The 25,267-nt window shown below is 51.3% G+C and overlaps 1 protein-coding gene across 2 annotated transcripts in view; it reads left to right on the plus strand.

The window, feature by feature from the left end:
* EFCAB5 (EF-hand calcium binding domain 5) overlaps positions 1-25,267 on the plus strand; it is a 335,299-nt gene that overhangs the window by 305,689 nt on the left and 4,343 nt on the right. For both annotated transcript variants that reach the window (XM_078680019.1, XM_078680020.1), the window contains 2 exons: positions 3,009-3,238; positions 12,997-13,093. In XM_078680019.1, the coding sequence (XP_078536145.1) occupies positions 3,009-3,238; positions 12,997-13,093 (327 nt within the window). The remainder of the gene's footprint in view (positions 1-3,008; positions 3,239-12,996; positions 13,094-25,267) is intronic.

Genomic DNA, 25,267 nt, shown 5'->3' on the forward strand with positions numbered 1-25,267 from the left:
TAGTCCGCCTCACTTGTGTTTGCAAGCACAGCAACAGAGTATGATAGCAATAGCCTGCCCTAGATCTAAAACACGTTCGGTCTGTTTAGTAAAGAGTAATGATTATTCACCGTGTGCCGAAGAACAAGCAGTGCCTCGAAGCCTGGCGAAAGCGTTGTTTGCTGGATGCTATCAAAATAAAACATTTTACCGGACTGTGACTTTGCCACACACAATCTTTAGAAACATACTAGCCCCTGGGAAGATTTATGTGTTATTTATATTCTTAAAGTCTGGCTAAAGGTCTTGAAATAAAATGTGTTAAACATAATTGAACAGCAGAGCAACAAACCTTGCTTAAAAGAGACTGAAGAATATACACTAAAAAACAAACAAACCATTAATCTATTAAAATGTAGCTCTAGAGGTCTGAAAGAGTCGTGCCAGCCTAAAGCAGGTGCAGTATAAGGAGGCACACGTTGCACAGGCGCAAAGTCAGTTTGGGATGCTCAAAGTGGGTTTGCGTTTAGTTATAGCTTGTTATAAATTGGAGTGCGTTACAGATTACAACCAAGTTTTAGGCGGCATGGTTCTCTTTTACCCAATGGGATGCAGCAGCATGCATTACTTATTCTTCCAGTCGAAATCGTACCAGTGGTGGTGGCAAGCCTGGCGCGAGCAGGATCCATCTATAAAGTGAAAGTGATCCCTGGCAGCCATACTGATTCCTCTTTATCCACACTGCTGCCATGGATAGGTGGATACCAGCGGGTGCTAAAGTCCTCCTTAAGGCCTGCTGCTGCCTTGAGTATGCTTCTCCCCAACTGAATCATGTGGTGTTTCCAAATTCTGCCAGTGAAATAATGGATTCTCAGATGTTAAATGTAGGAAAGATCAATGAATTGATTGAATCCAACCTGACAGACATTGCCCATTCCCATTTTCGACACACAGGAACTACAGGCCACATTGCCATTGACATCACCCTTGACCCCCCCCCCCCCCGTCCTCCTGACCACACTACTCAGCAGGCATCAATCACTGGCAACAAAATACAGCACCAAACAGGCATCGCTTGAAGCACCCTGAATCCAGAGCCCAATGACTGCACCTCATACACTTCACTTAAGGGCACCAATCGCCGACAGAATCCGTAATTGAGTTACTGCACCCCACGCCATCAGATATTGCACATCATCATCCTATCTTGTTGTACGTCTCCATAAACAGCTGGCCCTTCCTATTCCCCATCACCATCAGTACCCTCTCACAACATCCTGCATGTTACAGACCGAACCCCTTACCTGGTACTCACTAGCCACTGCACATCTAATCCCATCACTTGGAGATACCACCAACACTTACTTACAACACCCAGCATCCAAAGATGGCATCCTGTCTACATCACTAATGTCAAGAGCCATACGGTATCCAGCACCCACTGAAAACTATCAACCACAGTCGTCCTTCAGGGGATGCTCTAGAGTCTTCTGACCTGGGTGAGTTTGCAGGACCCATCAATAATCCTTGATATTTGTAGATAGCATCCACTAACATCACCCATACTCTCACTGGTCTCGCTGCATGGCTAAACACGTATGAGGTCCATAAGGCGAGGCCTATTGGCTATGTCAATGCTTGTTATGTATTGATAGCGTGCCCTGACCCTTTCAGAGCTTTACTGTTATCAGCGCTGCACCTACCTTTGATATATGTATATATATATATATATATATATATATATATATATATATATATATATATATATATATATATATATTTGCAAACAGCCTGAGGAGTACCCACAAATCTTTGGCCAAAGTTGCCAGTTTGAAAGTACATAGGCCAAAATTCAACTCGAGCGAGACGGAACTGATGACAGTGAGGTCGGACAGTCACCGGAGACATGTGAAACATGAACTGTCACCAATTAACAAACAAAACATATCTACTGCTGGAGGCTCACATTCACGAGTTGGGTGGAGTCCTGCTTGACTACAGTTTTAAGATGAGTGTTCAAGTAGCCATCATGGGGATCTCAGGGTTTTTCTACATTAGGACAGTTAGAGGTTTACATTTATCCTGATGACCCTTGTCCTGAAATCATCCTGAAATTGTGTTAATATATCTTCTTTCTGTGAACACCTTTAATGTAAACGTACCTGTGAATTTTGTAGAACGGGTACTACTTGTGCACAGTGCAGCAGCTGAAAAACCTGCAACCTATTTGTATCTCATATTGGTCTTCAAGGTTGTGTAGGGCATGGGGCCTACTAATGTATAGACCTACTTGTTTGGCCAAAGATCTAATATCTACAACATCAGATCCAGAAGGTGAGAACCTAACCAAACTATCTAACAACGGGTAACAGTGCGCTCCGTCATAAGGCTCAGGGCTGTGGAGTCCAATATTTGCAGGCGTGAGAAGCCGTCAGACTTACAGTATCAAACAGTGTTTGAAGACCACCATCTTTCATTGGGTCATCCCACTCTTACAGGGAGTAACAGTGTTTGGGGTGTAGTGGCACAGAGGTGTAGAGGTGATTTGGAACATAATGCAGGCATACACAGTGCAAACCAGTATCAACATGCAGCACCCACAGAGCAATGTACAGAGACATAACTTCATTGCATTCATTTTGCAAAGGGCTATCATGATGAGGATTGAGTACACAAAAGTGTGTGAAGCAAAATAAGCATTTGATAAAATAATAGTTCGAATCAAGAGTATGAGAAGTACAAAGCACATTGACCTGACACAGGGAGCATAGCGCGTAATGAGTATGAGGCAACAGAAGGTAGAGCACATTGCGTGATGAGTAAGAAGCAACAGGAAGTAGGGCACACAGCCTAGCAAGGGTGACTTCAGGTGCTCCCTGAAGCAGAGAACATTCAACACAGAGTACTCTGACTACTGGGAGTACAAAGCACAGTAAGTAAAAAGAAAACAAGAAAGTTTTAACTGGTTGTTGCAGTACAATGCACAGTAAAGGTGTGTGGATGCCCTAACATGTGCCTTTGCTCCACAGAGGCAGAGCGCACTGGAGAGGAGAGCCGCATGGGGGTCCTCTTCTACCGGTTCATGCTGCAGGATCTGCGGGAGTGCGTGCAGAAGCTTGACCACCAGTCTTTCGCTGAGCTCAAGAGCTACAAGGAGCCGCCCACCATGATCCACAACATCCTGCGGGCCGTGCTGCTCCTCTTCCACCCCGAGCTAGCGGCCTCGGACGAGGTGGAGAGCTGGAACCAATGCAAGCTGGTGAGATGCGGTCTGGGTGTAGGGGAAGACAAGAGCAAGTGACGCTGGTGCAGTGGGTGAGGGCCTTGTCAAGCTGGTGAGATGCTGTGTGGGTGTGGGAAGACTGGGGCAAGTGCCGCTGGTGCAGTGGGTGAGGGGGAAGACTGGGGCACGTGCCGCTGGAGCGGTCGGTGAGGATGTGGGCTTGGAACCAGTGCAAGCTGGTGAGATGCGGTGTGTTTGTAGGGGAAGACTAGGGCAAGTGCAAGCTGGTGAGATGCGGTGTGTTGGTAGGGGAAGACTAGGGCAAGTGCAAGCTGGTGAGATGCGGTGTGGGTGTAGGGGAAGACTAGAGCAAGTGCAAGCTGGTGAGATGCGGTGTGGGTGTAGGGGAAGACTAGAGCAAGTGCAAGCTGGTGAGATGCGGTGTGGGTGTAGGGGAAGACTAGAGCAAGTGCAAGCTGGTGAGATGCGGTGTGGGTGTAGGGGAAGACTGGGGCAAGTGCCGCTGGGGCGGTGGGTGAGGGCCTGTGCATGCTAGTGAGATGGGGTTTGCAACTGGAGCCAGTGCAAGCAGGAGAGACGGGATGCCACTGGAAGGAGAAGCGGGGGGCATGTCCACAGTGGTGAGGCGGAGTGTGAGAGTGGGTGAAAGTGGAGATCTCGAGCCAGCGGAGGCTAGTGATATGGGGTGGCTAGTGATGGGGCGGGGGGGGGGGGGGGGGGGGGGGGGTCCACAGGTATGGTTGCCCTGAGCGCAAAATTCTTAGGGACACAAAATTGTAAAAGAAAAGTAGAAGGATTATTGCCGTGCCCCGGGTGCAGGCAACCCATGCTACGCCGATGGGTGTGGTTCAGTGGCATAACAAAAGCCCCCGTGGTGCTGGGGCCCCGAGACCCAGAGATCCCCCTCAGGCACTGTGCATGCGTGGCAGCAGACAGCTCCTAATTGGGTGCGGGGCGTGGGTGCCCCCTCGAGTTTCGTTATGCCACTGTGGGCTCATGAGAGGAGCGAGGACCCGCAGCCAACCAAGCTTTGAGAAGGGGTGGATGGAGGTCTGCGGGGGGCAGCATTTACTGCACTCTGCGTTTGTCTATAGAGGGAGAGTTTCTGAGTGAAGTAGTGAGATGAGCTGCAATGAACGGCTTTGAAGACTAGGTTGAGGAGTCTGTGGATAGCCCGATGTTTCACAGAAAGCCATGTGGTGTGGTGGCTGCTATACAGGAAGTGAATGAGTGGCTGAAGAGTTTTGAGAGCATACCGGCTGAGGAGCAGGCTTGTGCAATAGTCCAGCTCGCGTGTTGAGAGATCTGGCTGATGGAAGAGGAGAGGTAGGCAAAGTTTCCTACACTGAGACTACAGATGCAGGCCCTGAAATCCCACCCGGAAGCACAATTATGCTCTGCACCCAACTTTAACATATGAACATAGTTAGGAGCCATAGTGCACAAATCGTGTACCCTCGTCTCTCTTTCTTTCTTTCTCTCTCTCACACACACTCTCTCTTTCTCACCTCTTCTGGGATCTGATTGCTCCTTTGTCCTCCAGTCACTTCTTTTTTTATCATACTGGTATCTAGTTTTTCTTATCATGACACATGCGTTTTCATCCTTTCTCTGGTGTTCTTCTCTCCCTTATTTCTTGCTTTCTTTCTACCCTACCCATTCCTTTCTCTACTCTTCCCAAATGCACGCCCGCAGTTTCCTTCATTTTCCCCTCTCCTCCTTCCTTCATTATATATCACAAGCTGTGAAGGTCTGGCTACCATCCCATTTACCCCACTGGAACGAGATATCTTTCTGAAGAGGGATGCAGGAAACGTGCATAAACATCAGAATATAGAGTTGGGCCCAGGTTCGGGTGGGCGGTGGACCAGCACCCCTATTTTCTGCTCCACTGTGTTCCCAATATGCAGACTGCGGCTCTTCATTCACCCAGCCTCCTCTGCCGTCACGCAGGCGTCAATAGCTTATTTCTCCCCCCAATAGAGACGAGTCATGCTCATGGTATTTCCCAGCCCCTGCAGTTTTACCAATGGGCAGTGTTCACGTGGGACAGTGCCTGACTCTGAGAAAGGTGCCCGGGCACTTGAAGGGCTCACAGAGCTTAGCTACTGGAAGCCCTGTTGGGGGGTATTCGACCTACTGCCAAGGCCAGTCCTTTTTCACCAAAGTAGATTCTGTCATCTCGGTTCTCATCCCTCTGCCTTGAGGAGGAGGAGGAGTGGAGGGACAAAAACGTCCCTTTATTATTATTTTTTTTCCAGCATGTTGCTCAAACTTTATTTTGACACAAAATTCCCATCTCTTTTCTATTCGTGGCTCTTTTACTTTAGTACCGTCATGCCCCCTAGGTCTGGTCACAACAAACGTGAAGGCTGTTCTGTGCCTTCTCTGTTCCAATCAATCAATCAATCAATCAAAGCATTTGTATAGCGCGCTACTCACCCGGAGGGTCTCAAGGCGCTTGGGGAGGGGGGGTCCGCTACTGCTCGAACAGCCAGGTCTTGAGCTGCTTCCTGAAGGTGAGGTGGTCCTGGGTCAGGCGGAGGTGGGTCGGGAGGGAGTTCCAGGTCTTGGCGGCGAGGTAGGAGAAGGACCTTCCCCCTGTGGTGGCTCTTCGGATGCGGGGGACGGCGGCGAGGGCGTGGCCGGTCGATCGAAGCTGGCGTTTGGGAGCGTAGAAGTTGAGGCGGCTGTTGAGGTATCCTGGGCCTTGGTTGTGCAGGGCTTTGTGTGCGTGGGTGAGGAGATGGAAGGTGATTCTCTTGTTGACTGGGAGCCAGTGCAGGTCTCTCAGATGTCTGGAGATGTGGTTGCGACGGGGGATGTCCAGGATGAGTCATGCTGAGGCGTTCTGGATCCGCTGGAGTCTCCTCTGAAGTTTGGCGGTGGTTCCGGCGTAGAGGGAGTTGCCGTAGTCCAGTCGGCTGGTGACGAGGGCCTGGGTGACCGTCTTCCTGGTCTCGGTGGGGATCCACCGGAAGATCTTGCGTAGCATGCGTAGGATGTTGAAGCACGACGAGGAGACGGCGTTGACTTGTCTGGTCATGGATAGGGAGGAGTCCAGGATGAAGCCCAGGTTGCGTGCGTGGTCTGTTGGTTTGGGTGCGCTGCCTAGTGCGGGGGGCCACCAGGAGTCGTCCCAGGTGGAGGGTGAGGATCCCAGGATGAGGACTTCCGTCTTGTCCGAGTTCAGTTTCAGGCGGCTGTTCTTCATCCATTCGGCTACCTCTTTCATCCCTTCGTGTAGGTTGGCTCTAGCGGTGGCGGGGTCGTTGGTGAGGGAGAGGATCAGCTGGGTGTCGTCGGCGTAGGAGATGATGTTGAGGTTGTGCTGGCGTGCGATGGCTGCGAGGGGACTCATGTAGACGTTGAAGAGGGTTGGGCTGAGTGAGGAGCCTTGAGGAACACCGCAGATGACTTCGGTGGCTTCTGATCTGAACGGGGGGAGGCGGACTCTCTGTGTCCTTCCGGAAAGGAAGGAGATGGTCCACTCCAGTGCCTTCTCCTGGATTCCGACGTTGCTGAGGCGCTGTACTAGGGTACGGTGGCAGACAGTATCGAAGGCCGCGGAGAGGTCTAGGAGGATGAGGGCCGCTGTTTCTCTGTTGTCGAGCAGAGCTCGGATGTCATCGGTGGCTGCGATTAGGGCGGTCTCGGTGCTGTGGTTGGCCCGGAAGCCAGACTGCGAGAGGTCGAGGGATCCGTTCGTCTCGAGGAAGGCGGCCAGCTGCATGTTGACGGTCTTCTCGATGACTTTAGCGGGGAATGGGAGCAGAGAGATGGGTCGGTAGTTCTTGAGGTCGGTGGGGTCGGCTGATGGCTTCTTTAGTAGGGCGCTGAGTTCGGCGTGCTTCCAGTTCTCCGGGAAGGTAGCGGTGTTGAAGGAGGTGTTGATGATGTCCCGCAGGTGGGGTGCGATGACAGCGTCGGCCTTGTTGAAGACGTGGTGAGGGCAAGGGTCGGTTGGATATCCGGAGTGGATGGAGTTCATTGTGCGGACGGTGTCTTCGGTGCTGATCGGGGTCCAGGCGCGGAGGGTGGTGGTGGGGGGCGGTGGTTCGGTCGTGACGTGCGTCGGTTGAGTGCTGAAGCTGTTGTGTATGTCCGCGATCTTGTTGTGGAAGTAGGAGGCGAGGGAGTTGCAGAGGTCTTGCGAAGGGGTGATGTCGTTGCTTCCGGCGTTGGGGTTGGAGAGCTCTTTAACGATGTTGAAGAGTTCCTTGCTGTTGTGTGCGTTGTTGTCCAGTCATTCCTTGAATGCAGTTTTCTTGGTGGTGTGGATCAGTTGGTGGTGTTTTCGGGTGGCGAGCTTGAGGGCAGTCATGTTGTCCGGTGTTGGGTGTCTGCACCAGGCTTTCTCAAGGGCTCTGCAGTTCTTCTTCGAGTTCTTGAGTTCGTCGGTGAACCATGGGGCTTTCTTGCTGCCGGGTCTGCTAGGCGGGGCCCTCAGGGGGGCGAGGTCGTCTGCGCAGTCGCTGATCCACTTCGTGAGGTTGGTGGCCGCTTGGCTGGGGTTCGTAGCGCTGGTGGGTGGGTTCTTGCTCAGGGAGGTTGCGAGCTGGTCGGCTGTGATCTTGTTCCAGCTTCTGCGTGCAACCTGTTGCTGTTGGTGGTGGATCGTGGTCCTTTTGAAGCTGAAGTGGACGCAGCTGTGGTCCGTCCAGTGGAGTCCGGTGGCGTGGCTGAAGGCTATGTCCTTGCTGGAGGAGAAGACAGGGTCGAGTGTGTGTCCGGCGTAGTGGGTGGGGGTGGTCACCAGTTGCTTGAGTCCGAGGTTAGCGAGGTTGTCCAGCAGGGTGGTGGTGTTGCGGTCTTTGTTGTTCTCCAGGTGGAAGTTGAGGTCCCCGAGGAGGATGTAGTCAGCGGAGGGGAGGGCATGCGGGCTGACGAAGTCGGCGATGTCTTCGCTGAATTGTGTGCGTGGTCCCGGGGGTCTGTAGATGAGCGTGCCTCTGAGGGTGGTCTTGGGGTTGATGTGGATCTGGAAGTGCAGGTGCTCGGCGGGTGCGAGTGTGTCGTCGGTGTTGGTCGTGATGCGGATTGAGTTCCTGTGGATGATGGCGATGCCTCCTCCTGTCTGGTTGACGCGGTCCCTCCGGATGATCTTGTAGCCGTTCGGGATGGCGATGGCGATGTCGGGCGCTGAGGAGGCGTTCATCCAGGTTTCCGTGAGGAAGGCGACGTCTGATGTTGTGGTGTCGATCAGGTTCCAGAGCTCGACGGCGTGTCTGTGGACTGAGCGGGTGTTGAGCAGGATGCACTTCAGGTGGCTGCTGCTGTTGCTCGTCGAGGTCTTGGGCACTGCTGGAGTGGTGCAGGTCCGGATGCAGGTGAACTTGCAGGAGTTGCAGCAGAAGGGTCCGTGGGTGCGTCTCGGGGTGGCTCGGCAGCAGCCCGGGAGTCTGCCGGCGTTGAGTGCGATGAGTTCGGTGGCGTCGTAGGACCGTCGGGTCGTCTTCCGTCGGTGGGAGCCAGGGGTCCGGGCCCTGGGCACGGTCCAGGCACGGACGGGCGCAGATGGGCTTACCTTTGGCGCGCCTTCGGCGCACAATCGGCGCGCCCGCAGCGCGTCAACGCTGCACGTTCGCACGGTCGCCATATATGGCGAAGTGGGAGGGAGGGAGGAGCTGGGAGGCGGGAGCGGGGAGGGTACACAAAGGAAAGGGGGCGTGGCCGCTGGCACAGCGGCGGGAAGCGGGGAGCGGGGCGGGGGGCACAGGGGAAACACGGGGAAATAAAAATAAATCACAGGCTCAGGGGGAACAAAAAGAACTATCCGGATCCGGTAGAGATGGGTAGGAGAAAGAGCACTGGCCGAGGCTCTGAGCACCATTAAACCCCTATTGGTTCTCTCCCTTGATGCCACACCTACCGGGTACTGTTGACACCTGTACTCCTTGACCTATAGGCAAGAGCGGTTACGCCCAGGTAGTACAACAGTTACAAATTGATGGTTACAGGTTGATACTTTAAGGTCTTCCCCTTTGTGATAGATGTAAATTAGATAAGGTCCTGAAGAATCGCAGCACAACCGCAGAAGCGAGAAACATGTTGACCTCACGTAACGCTGTGTAGTCCTAGATCGTGATACAGAACCTAATTTCTGGCGATCGTAGGCCACCCACTGGTTTTACTTATAGTAGGGGAACCACCAGAATAAATTGCTCTCCGGTATCCCTTGCTATATTTTAACACACCCACCCACACTATCCACCTCTTACCTGGCCCCTCACTTGCACTTCACCCACAGGCTGTTGGAAAAAAGATCTCCGATAAAGAGCCCCTCCTAGAGGTGAGCCCGTTGGACATTGCACCGCCTGCCCAACGAGGAGCAACGGCCGATGATGAAGCATGACACTCGCAAGAGTGTGTGAGGCCATTCATTCCAACTAATGGGATGCCCAGGGGAGCACTCCACTGAGCACTACCCCTTCATCAATTTTCCTCCCCTCTTGACCGTAGTAGTATTATTATTATTATTACTCTTCGTCTAGGAACAACTGAGTCCCTTTCTTGTTAATCATTGGAACAAAAAGAACAACAGTGGACAAATACAGCAACAGTAATAGTGCAGAAACAGTGGCAAAATTAGCGCGGCAGCACACAGGCAGGGAGAGCGATCCCGCTAGGGCGGCGGGGTAGAGGCGGCAGTGGGAGGGAGGGAGGAGCTGGGAGGCGGGAGCGGGGAGGGTACACAAAGGAAAGGGGGCGTGGCCGCTGGCACGGCGGCGGAAAGCGGGGAGCGGGGCGGGGGGCACAGGGGAAACACGGGGAAATAAAAATAAATCACAGGCTCAGGGGGAACAAAAAGAACAACAGTGGACAAATGTAGTGCAGAAACAGTGGCAAAATTAGCGCGGCAGCACACAGGCAGGGAGAGCGATCCCGCTAGGGCAGCGGGGGCGGGGTAGAGGCGGCAGGCTCAGCGAGGCTGAGAGAGGCAGCGGGCAGGGGGGCACACGCAGCAGCTGGTGGCCGTGCGGTGCGGGGGTGTCCTGGGAGCAGGTCACACTCACCTGCACTGCACGGTCGCCATATATGGCCAAGTGGGAGGGAGGGAGGAGCTGGGAGGCGGGAGCGGGGAGGGTACACAAAGGAAAGGGGGCGTGGCCGCTGGCACGGCGGCGGGGAGCGGGGCGGGGGGCACAGGGGAAACACGGGGAAATAAAAATAAATCACAGGCTCAGGGGGAACAAAAAGAACAACAGTGGACAAATGCAGCAACAGTAATAGTGCAGAAACAGTGGCAAAATTAGCGCGGCAGCACACAGGCAGGGAGAGCGATCCCGCTAGGGCAGCGGGGGCGGGGTAGAGGCGGCAGGCTCAGCGAGGCTGAGAGAGGCAGCGGGCAGGGGGGCACACGCAGCAGCTGGTGGCCGTGCGGTGCGGGGGTGTCCTGGGAGTAGGTTCCACATCCCTCTTCCCCTTGTCTAAAACGCCTGAGGGTGTCTTAAAAAGCAGACACGTCTCTAGCCTTGTCCTTCTCCTTAGGCAGCTCCCAGGCATATTTTTTGGAGCAGAAAACGTGTTTTTGGGTGGTGAACAACCATTACAACGCAACTATTACAACGACATACCATTACCACGCAACTATTACAATGCAAGTCCATTACAACGACTTGCGCTGGGGGGGCGCTCTAGGATAGCGAATAGTTTAATTTACTATCCAACACCTTCCCTACTATCCACGGGGACTGGAGTTGGAATAGTAAATTAAACTACTCACTATCCAGCACCCCCCAACGCAAGTCATTGTAACGACTTGCGTTGTAAAACTTGCGTTGTAAAGGCATGCATTGTGAAAGCATTTGTTGTAATGACATACATCCTTTTTGGGTAAAACCCACTGGAGGATTTTAAAGTACTGCAGGAAATGAAACATTTTTTTCATTTTACAGACCTCCATTGGCGAGCCATTTTCACAGATTACGTTGTCAAAAACGGAGCTGGATTCCCACAAATTCACGAAGATCGAAAAAAACTAAATCTGTACTTAAAACACAATCTGAAGGTGCTGCAGGGCAACTGCTCATGTATCCGAAGTGAGACCTAAAGAGACGACTGCTCTGTTGGTGGGGCAGCTGAATCAGATTTCATTGAAATGGGACCTAACCTGCCTCCACTGCCACGCCCGAGTCTCCTCTCCCCACACATTTCTGTATCTGAATTAATTTTGATATTGTTAGTGAAGGAAGTGTTTCGATACGAAATCCAGTACACAGCAACAAAGACGGTACAGTAGGTCACAGACTATGGGGTGATTACAAATATTGGGCATGAGTGAATGGTTGAACGATAAAATGCTAGTAAATGACATATAATTAATTACAGATGCAAATATACACAGTTTTGTACAGTTGATGAGGTCATGGTCGGACCCTAGATGGAGGGTCATGGGGGAAGAGGTGTAGTGAATGCACCCTTCACTACACCCCTTCCCGCACGCCTTCCTCCTGCCTGTGCAGGGCCTTGAAGACTGACTTGAAAGTTAGGAGGAAGGAATCAGCTCTGATGTTGCAACAACCTGGAGGATCTGAATTTGAATAGGGTGCATGGTGAACTAGCTAGTGACAGGCTTACCGACAGACCCAGTGACCGAAAAGAGGTGAACATTAACCGAGGACAGCATTAGTGAGAGTGTTTTCGAGAAAAGTAGGTGGTGTGGTGTCCAGTGGCGGCTACTCCACTAAGGTGGAGGAGCATCAGGCCACTGCGTTGCAGCAGTGAAATAAAGGAAAAATAAAATGCTAATAACTCAAGGTGAATATAAATGTTTTTTTCCTGGTGCTGCTGCTTTGTGGGTGGCACACTGTAAGAGCCCATTACTGTTTGGCCAGCCGGCTGGGGCCGGCCAAACAGTCATGCGTACTTTGCATGTTCTCCTCCCAGGCTGCATTACAGCCTGGGTACAGAACATGCCCAGGCCCCCATTCCCTGGCTGAGCGCCAAACCTGTGTGCTCAGACCAATCACCAATCGGTTTCATTGACCCTATGATATGTTTCAGAGTTCCTAAAAATGAGGGGGAAATGTGTTTACAGTGTGCATCAATATTCCATTGAGAGGTGATTGAAAGGTTGGCCCACGGTACCATGAGAAGGCTCAGCTCGTCATCAGCACACGGCCACAGAGCTGCATGACGAGCTGAGCTCGTCATGAGCTCGCAAGGAGTTAAAGGAAATATCTAGGTTAAGCGATGTCCGTTAATTGTGTAAAAATGCACAGAATTTGTAGATGAATTTCTAACTGAATACTGATTTATGTAGAAAGCACCATCACTGTTTTTTACATCAATGAACAGTGGGATACTTGCTTCTAAAACTTTTGGTCCTAGGCAAATCAAAAGCCAATAATACTTTCAGCAACATATTTGGCCGAGGGCCCAGCAGAGCACAGAAAAGAACAGAGGTTCCAGGATCCCGTCTTGGAGTTGGAAGAGACATTCATTGTTAGGCTTTCAGTAGCCTAACTTTCTAAGCTCTTGGGAGAGCTGCAGCACCTGCTCTGTGGTATCATCTGTTGGCAGGTCCCTTTCTATTATTAAAGGACTCAGAATATAACCAAATGGTTGTACAAAAAACCTAAGGCACTTAATGTGGAGAAGTGGAGGAATCTTGCAATGGACAGTGCTTTTAATCAACATGTACAATGCCTCAGCTGCAGTTTATCTCATTATGCTGTTTGTTCAGCTGCACAGTTATCCATGGGTATTGGTTTGCTAGCTTCCTTTGGAGGTCTGTGGCTAAATATTTCCTTTTCATGTTCTCTTTGCAGAAGGTGAACACCAGCCTAGTGCGTAAGATCACAAGCTTCGACCCAACAGCAAGTACAGTGCAGGTTAAGCCAGAGCTCGTCGCCAAGTACATCAAAGGTAAGCAGGCGAGGTGGGTAATGTTTAAGGTACAGGATCTAGCTTACAGTCTGGGGACTAAGGTGCTTCTGGAAAGTTCTAATAGGACAACACTAGACAATAAACAACTCAGATACACAATAAATACCAAAACTACACACAGACCACCTCCCAAATGCAGGGGGCGCAAAACCCACACTAAGGGACTAGTGCACAGGGAACATATCCAGGAGACAGTGGAACACCAGTGCTTCAGAAGCACAAAAAACATTAGCGGCAACAGATCTACAGCCAGAGGGAACAGAACCAAACTCCAAAGGTCAGGGTCGCAGTACCGGCTCCAGGGCCACTGGACAACCTCCAGAGATCAGGAATCACAACAATCAGTGTCATGGGACACAGTCCCAACCTCAAGAGAATAAAAGGTTAAAAAAAAGTAGCACCATTGGCCAGTGGGTGGAGGAGGCAAGAACCATTTCCCTTTGGCAGGGAGACTCACAAGAATAACATCAGAGGTGAGTCCATGACATGGATTCCATGTGCCAGATAGCTTCTCAGGAGGGCCAGATGTCTGAGCACTCCACTCCCTTGGGGGCACAGGGTATCATGTGAGGTGCAGATGAATCTGCAGATCACTCACTGTGTGCACAAAGCCATGCCTAAAAGGCAGGTACCATCTACAACCCTCTATTTGGCTGGTGGATGAACCATCTAATTAATGTTAAGCATCAACTGCCACATAGTAAAGTGTTTCTTGGCACTCTCAATACAGTGTCTTTTAATGATGAAAACATGGATTTGTTTGGCTCTGCTAGAACAGAGACCAGAAGAGGGCAAATAAGGTTTAAATATGTGCCATTAATAGAAAGGGCTAGGGTCATAAAAGCCTTATGCTTAAGTCAAAGGGCCTTGATTATAGAGTGCTGAGTGATTGGGAGTCAATGGAGATCAAAAAGATGGGTCGAGGCAAGTACTAGAAGGAAGGCCAAGAAGAAGGTGAGCTGTAGAGTTCTGAATGATTTGCAGGCATTGGGTGAGCTACTTAGGTACATTCAAGTAGATAAGAGTTACAGTAGTCCATACACAAGTTATTTAGGGAGTAGATAATGAATTTGCATGCTCAGTGGGAGAAAAGGAACAATATTGATGAGCTTTCTGAGGATATTAAAACAGCACCTAGCAATGTGTGTGATTTGTGGGTCAAATGAGAGATGTTGGTCACGGACTAAGCCCAGATTTCTACGTCAATTGACTGAGCCAGATGCAGTACCAAGTTCAGTGGCCCATCATAAGGAAGTCAAGGTGACAGAATGGTGGCCAAACAAGATAACCATGGGTTTATCCCCACTAAATTTGAGGCAGTGATCTTTCATGCAACATTAGCAATCGTGCAACATCGGCAATTGGCCACAGTAAGTGTAAGGTCTTTCGAGATGGAAACAATGATACCAGTGCCGTCAATGTAAGATATCACAATCAGGCCAAAGGAACACATAAGATTGGCAAGTAGGGTCATGTAGGCATTTGAAAAGGGTGGGGCTCAAATAAGACCCTTGAGGAACCCTACAATCAAAAAGAGAGGAAGAGGACCTAATAGGAGGGAGAAAGGCTGTGCCCTCGTAGAGAGAAAGGAGCTGATCCTTTTTATGGGGATGATTAGCTGATACCTAGAGAGAATAGAGTGTTGACCAGGATGGGATGGCACTCAATGTAGAAATTCACAGAGAGACCAAATATGATCAGGGGTGGCAGATTGTCCCTGGTCCAACAGTATTCGGAGATCCTCCATGACAGACATGTGGAGGGACCAAAAGCCAGATTGAGAAGGTTCCAAAAGAGAAATGGATTACAAGACTGAATAAGGATATTTATTAATGCTTTACTCAAGGATTTTGGATGTCAAAGTAAATGGTAAAACAGATGGTTGTTACTTTTTTTTTTTAAACTTTTTTTTGGTTTTTCAACAAGAAGAAAAATAAACAATCCCCCCAGAATTGGCATCAGTCATGTAGAACATGCATACAGTTCGACCATCTCATTATGGCACCAGTAGGTAGTGAAATCACAGTTTAGGCCGTATTCATGAGCAACTTAAAAACAGAGAGTTTGACAATCATAACATGAAATGCATTTGAGGGAGAAGCATAGGACTAGTCTTGAACAGCTTCAATTTCCCCGGTCCCCTCCCCTTCCCCATCGGATCCCTACCCCCCTGATGAAGAGAGTTCAGCACTCGTGCCGTCTGAATCACTGTGGTGTAATTCTGAGGTACACATGAGTCTCCACGCAAGCAAATCCTCCTGCAACTTCGCGTCCCTGCGTGTGTGCTGCATATGCGTCTCCTCCGCCAAAGACCACTCCTTGACGTCCCTAAGCCAGGCTGACATCTCAGGGGCCCTCCGCCCCATCCAGGTTATCGCTACTCTACGCCTTGCCAATACTAACATTAATAGCAACAGTTTATAAGAAAGGTTCCTCTTCCGAGTCTTAGGTACCAGGGCCAGCAAGCAGTGGAGCTGAGTCAGTTCTATCTTAAGGCCGGTCATGGCGTGGATGCGGTCCACCACCTCCACCCAGAAGTTATTGACCAGGGGGCAGTTCCACGCCAGGTGTAAGAATCCCGCTCCTTCTACACCACATCTGGGACAGTTATCTACCCTGCCCTCCGAAATACGCCACAAGGAAAGCGGGGTTAAATAGGTGCGATGCATGAAATTAAAGTGTGTTAGTTTGAATCTGGCATTACAGGACCCTTTGCGGGTAAGGCCCCCTATACGTTTGCGCTGACTCGGGTCTAAAGTAAATCCAAGGTCCTCCTCCCAAGCTACCCACGAGGGGGGGGTCGGCGGGGCCGAGTCTTGTCTCATGGCCGAATACAGCAATGATATCAGCCTGTGCCCTCTCCCACACAAAAGAAGGATGTTCAGGGTATGGGATACCGGGGGCGCCTCAGGGAATTGGGGCCAGGCCTCCTTCGCCACCTCCTGTAGGCCCCGATAGTGCAAGTACTGTCCCTCCCCCAAGTCAAAAGCCTCCGAAGCCTGTTCGAAGGTTCGGAACAGTTCAGCAGGGTAGAGGTCCGCCAGGGTTTCACAGCCTCCTAGTCTCCAGTCCCTGAAGGACATGTGCTCTTCCATAGCAATGATAGGGGCCAGAATCCAGACCGGTAACTCCCTGTGAAAGGGTGCCCGTTTTAATATTCTCTCCACAAATCGCTGCCAGATTGATGCCGTGTGGCGGACGATGTAGGGTAAGGCCTCGTCCGCTCCTCGCCCTCTCATCAGTGCTACCTTTAAGGCTCGTCCATCAGCCCTGCCGGCCAGAAGACCTGTTTCCCAGTTGTCAACGTCCGCAAACCACCGAGCAGCTGGTAACAATTGCGCCGCATAGTGGTAGAGGTCAAACCTTGGGGCGTCCAGGCCTCCCTCCTCCCAGCTGCGGACAACAATGTAAAGGGCTACTCGGCTACGTCGCCCTGCCCAGAGTAAAGAAGTGAGCGAGGTGTTGAGCACGCGAAAAACACGTGGGGGGAGCGGGCACAGGGAGTTCTGAAGGACATATAGTGTCCTAGGGAGCATCACCATCTTTGCGATGGCCAGCCGTCCCATAAGGGAGAGAGGCAGGGAGTTCCAGAAGGTCACGGACTGTCGTAAGGATTGAAGAACCCGGTCAACATTGCAAGCCAACAGTTGTGCATCCGTCGGGGCTACGTGGATCCCAAGGTAGCGGAACGCCTCCTGCTCCCATCGCAGTCCCAGGAGCGGCAGGTCCGGGGGCGGTCCCTCACCACAGCCTGCCAACGGGAAGACCAGAGACTTCCCGTAGTTGACTCTCAATCCCGAGGCCGCACCAAAACGGTCCAGGTTCCGGATCAGGACAGGCAACGACTCTCGTGGAGCCATTAAATAGAAGAGGGCGTCGTCCGCATATAAGGAGATCACATGACACGTGTCGCCCACTATAATGCCCCATTGCGCCATTTCTGCCTGCACGTGGACCGCCAAGGGTTCGATCGCTAGGGCAAAGAGGAGCGGCGAGAGGGGGCACCCCTGCCGCGTCCCCCTTCCCAAGAGCCATTCCTCCGATCGTGCTGCCCCGAGCCGTACCCTGGCCCGAGGGGTTGTATACAATATACGGATCCAGCAACAGAAGGCGGGACCCAATCCTACCATCCGGAGGACCTGCAGGAGGTACCCCCAATTAACGGTGTCGAAAGCTTTGGCGAGGTCAATCGACACCAGGACCATCTGTTCCTCCCCGCCGCGTACTTCGTGAATGATGTGATTCAATCTCCTTAGATTCATGGCCGTATTGCGGTCGGGATAAACCCGCATTGGTCGGCACAGATGGTTGTTACTTAGAATTTTGGGAACAGCTACTGCTTTTTTAAGCCTGGGCACTATCTGGGCTGACTTCCAACTATTGGGAATGGTAGCAATGTGAAAAGAAAGGTTACCGAGTTCCATCATAGCAGGACCTACAACTTCTGCGGCTAGAGTGGCAATACACAGAAGGCCACGGTTAAGACAGGAACCTAATTTGATGGATGTGAGTGGAGAGAGAACTTCCTCCTAACAAAGAGAGTTGAAAGAGAAGAGACCGGCTGATATCGGTGGAAGCATATGACAAATGTTGTAGAGGACCAACTCTGATGAAGGTTAAGGAACAACATGTATTTGGATGGAGAATATGTTGCTGGAAAATTAGAGAAAGAGAGCTCCTGACACAGTTCTTGACAACAAGAGATATCAGGTCGGCATGAAGGAGGGGAGAGGTCTTTAACAACGGAAAACATCTCACATGACAAAGCTGAGGCAGCATTCATTTTGACTTCCTAATATTCAAAGCATGCTTTATGAATGAGAAGATTATAATATTTGATAGGTGACATATATTTTAGTATATATGCAGGGATGTAGGAATAGCGCCGTGGTGCTCAATCAGTTTACATTGAGGCTTTTGAAAGATGCAATCTCATCGCAAACACCATGAATCCGTGAATAGAAGTCATTTGCGCCCAGGTTAATGTCAGAGGACAAAGTGAATAACATTTTGCATAAAGTCAAGTGAGACCTTCACCCAACAATGGATGGGTTGAGTTTCAGCTTAAGGACAGTGGGCCAGATGTAGGTCGCCCAATACCGGTCGGTAACGGCCGAAATTACCGAATTTCGGCCGTTACCGACCGGTATTTGGTATTTGGAATGTAGTTGGCCTTTTTGTAGGATTCAGTATTTTACCGAATCGGTAACTTAAGGAATCGGTAAATTACTAATTTCTTAACATACCGATTCGGTAAATTACCGAATCCGTAATGTAGAGGGCACTCAAGTGAGTGCATTTCTCAGTTAAGGATTCGTTATTTACCACCAACTACAAGTTGGTGGTAAATAACGAAAACCTTTGAAAAAGCAATATTTTGCTTTTCCAACACTGCGATGTGGCAGACATACATGCCCTTTAGGGCATGTATGTGTGCCACATGTGCACCCATGCACTATTCAGGGGTGCAACAGGGTGTCAATGTGACACCCTGCCACCCTTGAATGTGTGCCCTATTTTACCGAATCGGTCTTTACCGATTCGGTAAATACCGAATCGGTAAATACCGAATTTTACAGATTCTGTCAAATTTAGCGAAAAATTACCTACATACTATTTACCTATTCTTAAATACCGAATCGGTAAAATTCGGTATTTAAGAATCGGTGAATAGTCTTTACCTACATCTGGCCCAGTGTTTCTTAAAGTAGTTGAGGGAATCAAAAATGGGACTGCAAGAGGGTCAGTCCAGGTGTGCGGAAGAGAGGGGGAGGACGTAAATGCCATCAGTGTTAGAAAAGATAGGGTCTAAAGATGACCCAATCTACTCAACGGAGCACTTACATATACCAAGAGCTTCAAAAGAGCAGGTAGGATTACTGGCATCAGTGTTATTAGTTATTAGGCGCCCCACCCCCGAGGCCATACATTCACGCATTTCCTGCTGATCGGCGTCCGGGTTTTTGCTTTTCGCGAGTCACTGAATAGACTATTATTATTATTATTATTATGGAAGTTTGTAAAGCGCCTGGTTTACGCGCACCGGCGTGTCCCTGCGCTAAGGTGAGAGGGAAGTGGAGGCATAGCCGGATTCGATTACACAAGTGTAGGGCGGAACAAGTGGGTTTTGAGAGCTCTTCGGAACTTGGTCTCAGACGATTCCAGACGCAGCTCTAACTATTGTCTTCATGTGATGGAGTGTTTTTTCCAGAATATATTTGTCAGTCTTGAGTTGCTTGGCAAGCTCTAAGACTGTCATTTTGGCTGTCATACTTAACTGAAGATAACAGAAACTGGTGATATGAGCCTGTGACCTCTCTTTTTATACACTGGAGATTGGTACCGGTAACACCGTAAGACATGTCTTCTGTGATTTCAGAAAATCTCAAATTCTCCACCTTGATGTTTAAGAACAAAGATGTGGTCATTTTCAATGGCCTGATGGCTTTGGGTACTCTAGGCAGCCAACAACGGTACTCATTCCTTGCCTTCAACTGTCCCTGTGAGAAACAGAGAAACTACCTCTATGGACTGGCAGCCATTGGAGTTCCTGTCCTGGCTCTGTTCCTTGACGGTGTGATTCTGAACAACCACACATGGAACCTGGTGGCAGAATGTCGGCGGAGATGCTTCAAAAACTGTACCGCTCCCAGCAATTTCCTACTGTTCGGGTCCATTATTGGACAGCCCGTTGTGGCCACAGGAGGGCAATAGATAAGGGCACCTGAGTAACAAGTAGTATGGTTAAAGGTGAAGCAAGATCTTGCCATGATTACATTCTGAGGTAGAAAGCAAAGTTCCAGTATGTGAAGAGTAGAAATTATTGCTAATCCATCTTCCTGTTTACCCTAGCGGTCAACATACCTTCTCGGGTGGGGGAATTTGCGGTTGAGAAATCAGGGGCAGATGTATCATGAGGCCAAGTCTCCTTTAAAAAGACACTGTCCGGTCAGTGGTAAGTGAAGTCAGCTGATGTGTGGCTAAGGATCATATAGTGATTAGGAAAGAGTTGGATGTAGGCTTGGCCAGCTGGGGAGGAGAAGGTGAGGGGAGTGCCTTAAGAAATGGGGTTCTAGATGCATTAGCTAGAAGGAGAGAAAAGAGGCAAAGTGCACAAGATACAACCTTCAAGCAGAAACAAGGGAAAGGTGCAGTTAGGGCAGCATTTACATGTAGGTATTAGAGCCAGTAGTTTACCACACAATTAGGTAAGGGGGATGCTCTAAGAGGACAGAGAGGCAGGGTTTCTGGTGCTGCGCCACAAACGGGCACAGATATGCTTGTGTTTGGCGTGTCTTAAGCAGCCCTGTAGCAGAAGTACTTTTGCATATGGCAGAGTGCGTGGCCTGAAAAACTGCTACTATCCAATGAAGCCGGGTAAGGGGGGGAATTAGAACTGGAGCCTGGTAGCTTCTGTGGGTGCTAACAAGCTCCTTCAGAAGCAACCACTATGCAGGAATTGAAACTAAATTAAAATAAATATGTCAATAAGTAAAACATAAACTAAAAAGCAGAGTATCTGCTTCGTGGAGGCAGACAGCTCCACTACCAAGGGGTACAAGGAGACTTACCAGCAGTGCCGAGCGGACACGCCGTGAGGGGAACGGCTCCTGCTTTGCATAGCCCATCTGCCACCTGAGAGCTCCGCCGAGCGCCGTGAGGGAAACGGCTCCTGCTGCCTGCTGCCACCATTACCCGTGGGCTCCGCCGAGCGCCGTGAGGGCAACGGCTGGGTTAGACTACCACTCCCAGCTGTCCCAGCTTTCGGCGCGGGAGTGAGGTCAGCGGTGCGCCCAGAGGCGCCTTAAGGATAGGGAGCGCTTGAAGCTCCTGGGTGACTTACCAGCAGTGCCGAGCGGACACGCCGTGAGGGGAACGGCTCCTGCTTTGCATAGCCCATCTGCCACCTGAGAGCTCCGCCGAGCGCCGTGAGGGAAACGGCTCCTGCTGCCTGCTGCCTGCTGCCACCATTACCCGTGGGCTCCGCCGAGCGCCGTGAGGGCAACGGCTGGGTTAGACTACCACTCCCAGCTGCCCCAGCTTTCGGTGCGGGAGTGAGGTCAGCGGTGCGCCCAGAGGCGCCTTAAGGATAGGGAGCGCTTGAAGCTCCTGGGGGACTTACCAGCAGTGCCGAGCGGACACGCCGTGAGGGGAACGGCTCCTGCTTTGCATAGCCCATCTGCCACCTGAGAGCTCCGCCGAGCGCCGTGAGGGAAACGGCTCCTGCTGCCTGCTGCCACCATTACCCGTGGGCTCCCCTGAGCGCCGTGAGGGCAACGGCTGGGTTAGACTACCACTCCCAGCTGCCCCAGCTTTCGGCGCGGGAGTGAGGTCAGCGGTGCGCCCGGAGGCGCCTTAAGGATAGGGAGCGCTTGAAGCTCCTGGGGGACTTACCAGCAGTGCCGAGCGGACACGCCGTGAGGGGAACGGCTCCTGCTTTGCATAGCCCATCTGCCACCTGAGAGCTCCGCCGAGCGCCGTGAGGGAAACGGCTCCTGCTGCCTGCTGCCACCATTACCCGTGGGCTCCGCCGAGCGCTGTGAGGGCAACGGCTGGGTTAGACTACCACTCCCAGCTGCCCCAGCTTTCGGCGCGGGAGTGAGGTCAGCGGTGCGCCCGGAGGCGCCTTAAGGATAGGGAGCGCTTGAAGCTCCTGGGGGACTTACCAGCAGTGCCGAGCGGACACGCCGTGAGGGGAACAGCTCCTGCTTTGCATAGCCCATCTGCCACCTGAGAGCTCCGCCGAGCGCCGTGAGGGAAACGGCTCCTGCTGCCTGCTGCCACCATTACCCGTGGGCTCCGCCGAGCGCCGTGAGGGCAACGGCTGGGTTAGACTACCACTCCCAGCTGCCCCAGCTTTCGGTGCGGGAGTGAGGTCAGCGGTGCGCCCGGAGGCGCCTTAAGGATAGGGAGCGCTTGAAGCTCCTGGGGGACTTACCAGCAGTGCCGAGCGGACACGCCGTGAGGGTTAACGGCTCCTGCTTTGCATAGCCCATCTGCCACCTGAGAGCTCCGCCGAGCGCCGTGAGGGAAACGGCTCCTGCTGCCTGCTGCCACCATTACCCGTGGGCTCCGCCGAGCGCCGTGAGGGCAACGGCTGGGTTAGACTACCACTCCCAGCTGCCCCAGCTTTCGGCGCGGGAGTGAGGTCAGCGGTGCGCCCGGAGGCGCCTTAAGGATAGGGAGCGCTTGAAGCTCCTGGGGGACTTACCAGCAGTGCCGAGCGGACACGCCGTGAGGGGAGCGGCTCCTGCTTTGCATAGCCCATCTGCCACCTGAGAGCTCCGCCGAGCGCCGTGAGGGAAACGGCTCCTGCTGCCTGCTGCCACCATTACCCGTGGGCTCCGCCGAGCGCTGTGAGGGCAACGGCTGGGTTAGACTACCACTCCCAGCTGCCCCAGCTTTCGGCGCGGGAGTGAGGTCAGCGGTGCGCCCGGAGGCGCCTTAAGGATAGGGAGCGCTTGAAGCTCCTGGGGGACTTACCAGCAGTGCCGAGCGGACACGCCGTGAGGGGAACAGCTCCTGCTTTGCATAGCCCATCTGCCACCTGCGAGCTCCGCCGAGCGCCATGAGGGAAACGGCTCCTGCTGCCACCATTACCCGTGGGCTCCGCCGAGCGCTGTGAGGGCAACGGCTGGGTTAGACTACCACTTCCAGCTGCCCCAGCTTTCGGCACGGGAGTGAGGTCAGCGGTGCGCCCGGAGGCGCCTTAAGGATAGGTAGCGCCTCCCGCCCCGCGGGACGCGCGCGGGATCGCGCCGGGAGAAGCCCGGGCAAAGGGCGGGCCCTCAGTGGCCGGAAGAGGACGGGACGGGCCACGGTCCCTGGTTCCAACTCAAGGACCTAGAACTTTCAAGTGAGACATTGAACTGCTCATATTGTATTTTATTTTATTTCTGTACTGTAGGGAAACTGTCGCATTACATTGAGGTAATATAGCCTTCTCGTTACCTGCTAACATGCCCACAATAATTACGGATCCATTGATATCTGGCCTACGCACCATGGATAATTTCCTGGTAAAAAAAGTTACGCTAATAAATAAGCAACGTAGGGCTTCATTAGGCAGTAAAAGTGTTCCCCCTGTCATGGATACCGTGCCCAATGAAACTGCAGAGGGATTAGAAGGCACTCTAGAACATGCCCCGCATAGTATAGAGGGACCCAGCATAGTGATACAGGCACAGGTATACTCTGAGAAGCCTGTGGACCTGCTTAACACTTCGGAGGAAGATTCAGCAGTGGAAGTGTCATTAGAGGCCCCTTCTACACAAAGATCAGTGAGGAAGTGCAGAAAGAATCAGGGGAGGCGTGGGGGGAAATCTTTAAAAACTAAATCTCACACTAATCCACCCAATAACTCCAAAGCCACTAACGCTAACAGCGCAAGCAACCAGGGCCCAGAAGAAACTAACCAAGAGGGCAGTAATAATGAGGGAAGCGTGATCTTGTCTGACTCCAACTTAGAAGCATTAATAAACACAATAGTAGGAAAGCTGGAGGCCAAAATTTCAGATCTAATCAGCCCAATAATGTCCAGATTGGACATAGTAGCTTCTGAGGTAGAAAGACTGGGCAGTTTGGTGGCGGCACATTTGACCCCCGCCCCAGGAGTTACAGCCCCAAAAATTATCCCTGTTAGGGATGGGAAGGAGAATGCAGCCAGGGGACAGAGTGTGCAGCAGCAGCAGCAGCAAAATCCTCAAAGTTCGGTTGGCGCTGGGGCTGTGCCATCTACAGCTCCAGTAAACCAGCCAATTCAACAGGCCCCTGTATCCCTAGGTAACCGTGCAGTGGCCCCACAGAGGGCTAGACTTAGGAATGTAAATCTCCCCCCTGATTGTGTGCCATATGTGGTGGTGCTAACCAATGTTCCACGTTATGAGGAAGTACCAGCCCAACCACACGGAGAATCTTATGACTCCCTAAAAAACAAAACGGTGGCGTGGCTAAATAAAAACTGTGGTTACCCATCTCACTACTATGACCAAATCATATCTACTGAAAGGGTCAACTGGGTTGGCCCCTCGAGGAAAGCGACCACGGGGGACTGCGTGGTTGTTAACTTCCAGCACCCCCAACATGTCGCAACAGTCTTACTGCGCGCATCCTCACTGGTTTACAATGCAAACAGTGTCTGTGTGCGCCCCCTGGGATACTTCTATGCACCTGACCAGAACTCCACCAAAAATTCGCCTAAAAATCCTCGTGGGTATAGGCCTATATCACATGCTCAGACCCCAAGTCCGGTAGCACCATATATGTATAACAATAATATCAATGGGCTGAATGGTTGGCAGACACTGGCAGTTAATTCAAATGGTTGGCAGACACCGATAGCAAATCTTAATGCTGACAACCAGAATTTGAGAGGGTACAATGTTCCCATACATAATCGCTTCGAAATGTTTTCAGGGCTGGATGCCTGCGACTGACTGAGGGTCTCGGAGAGTCAGAGTACCGTACAGCCTCCTGCAGCACAACAGATAGAGGTGATTTCACCAACAATAACAAAAAATAATGTCATATGTTGGAATGTGGCGGGCTTAGAAAACAAAATGCAAGACGAAAGCTGGCTATCATACATTAGGGACTTTCAGATCATCTGCCTACAAGAGACTTGGTCAGTAAAATGTGAAATGTACATTGAAGGTTATAAGGCATACTTTGTACCTGCTGTATCAGCAAACCGGGGAAGACCAAAGGGTGGTATGGTAATGTTTATATCGGTAGCACTGAAATGTACAATTGTTAGTAGGCCTTCAAGCAATCTTGGTATACAAGGTCTAGTTTTATCTGGGGGCAATTGTAAGGTTGGTTTGATCAATTTTTATAATTCTATTAACAATGCTACAAGTTACGGCAACTTAGAAATTTTAAATGATTATATAGGCACCTCAATGAGGGATTGTGCACATAACTTGTTGATCATGGGCGATTTTAATATTCACCCGTGTGGTGACCCCCTAGGGAAAAACCTCCAGGAATTACACTGTTCCAGAATAAATGGTTTACATCTGGAACACACCGTGGAGGGGGCCTGTTTTAATAACTTTCTCAATGATCATGGTCTCACTATAGCAATGGCATTATGTGACCCCTCAAAGCGTTTTCTTATCCCAACTTTTAAAGGGCATGGGAAGGGGACGTTTA

This window comes from Lissotriton helveticus, chromosome 3_1 (assembly GCF_964261635.1).
Source record: "Lissotriton helveticus chromosome 3_1, aLisHel1.1, whole genome shotgun sequence".
Lineage (NCBI taxonomy): Eukaryota > Metazoa > Chordata > Amphibia > Caudata > Salamandridae > Lissotriton > Lissotriton helveticus.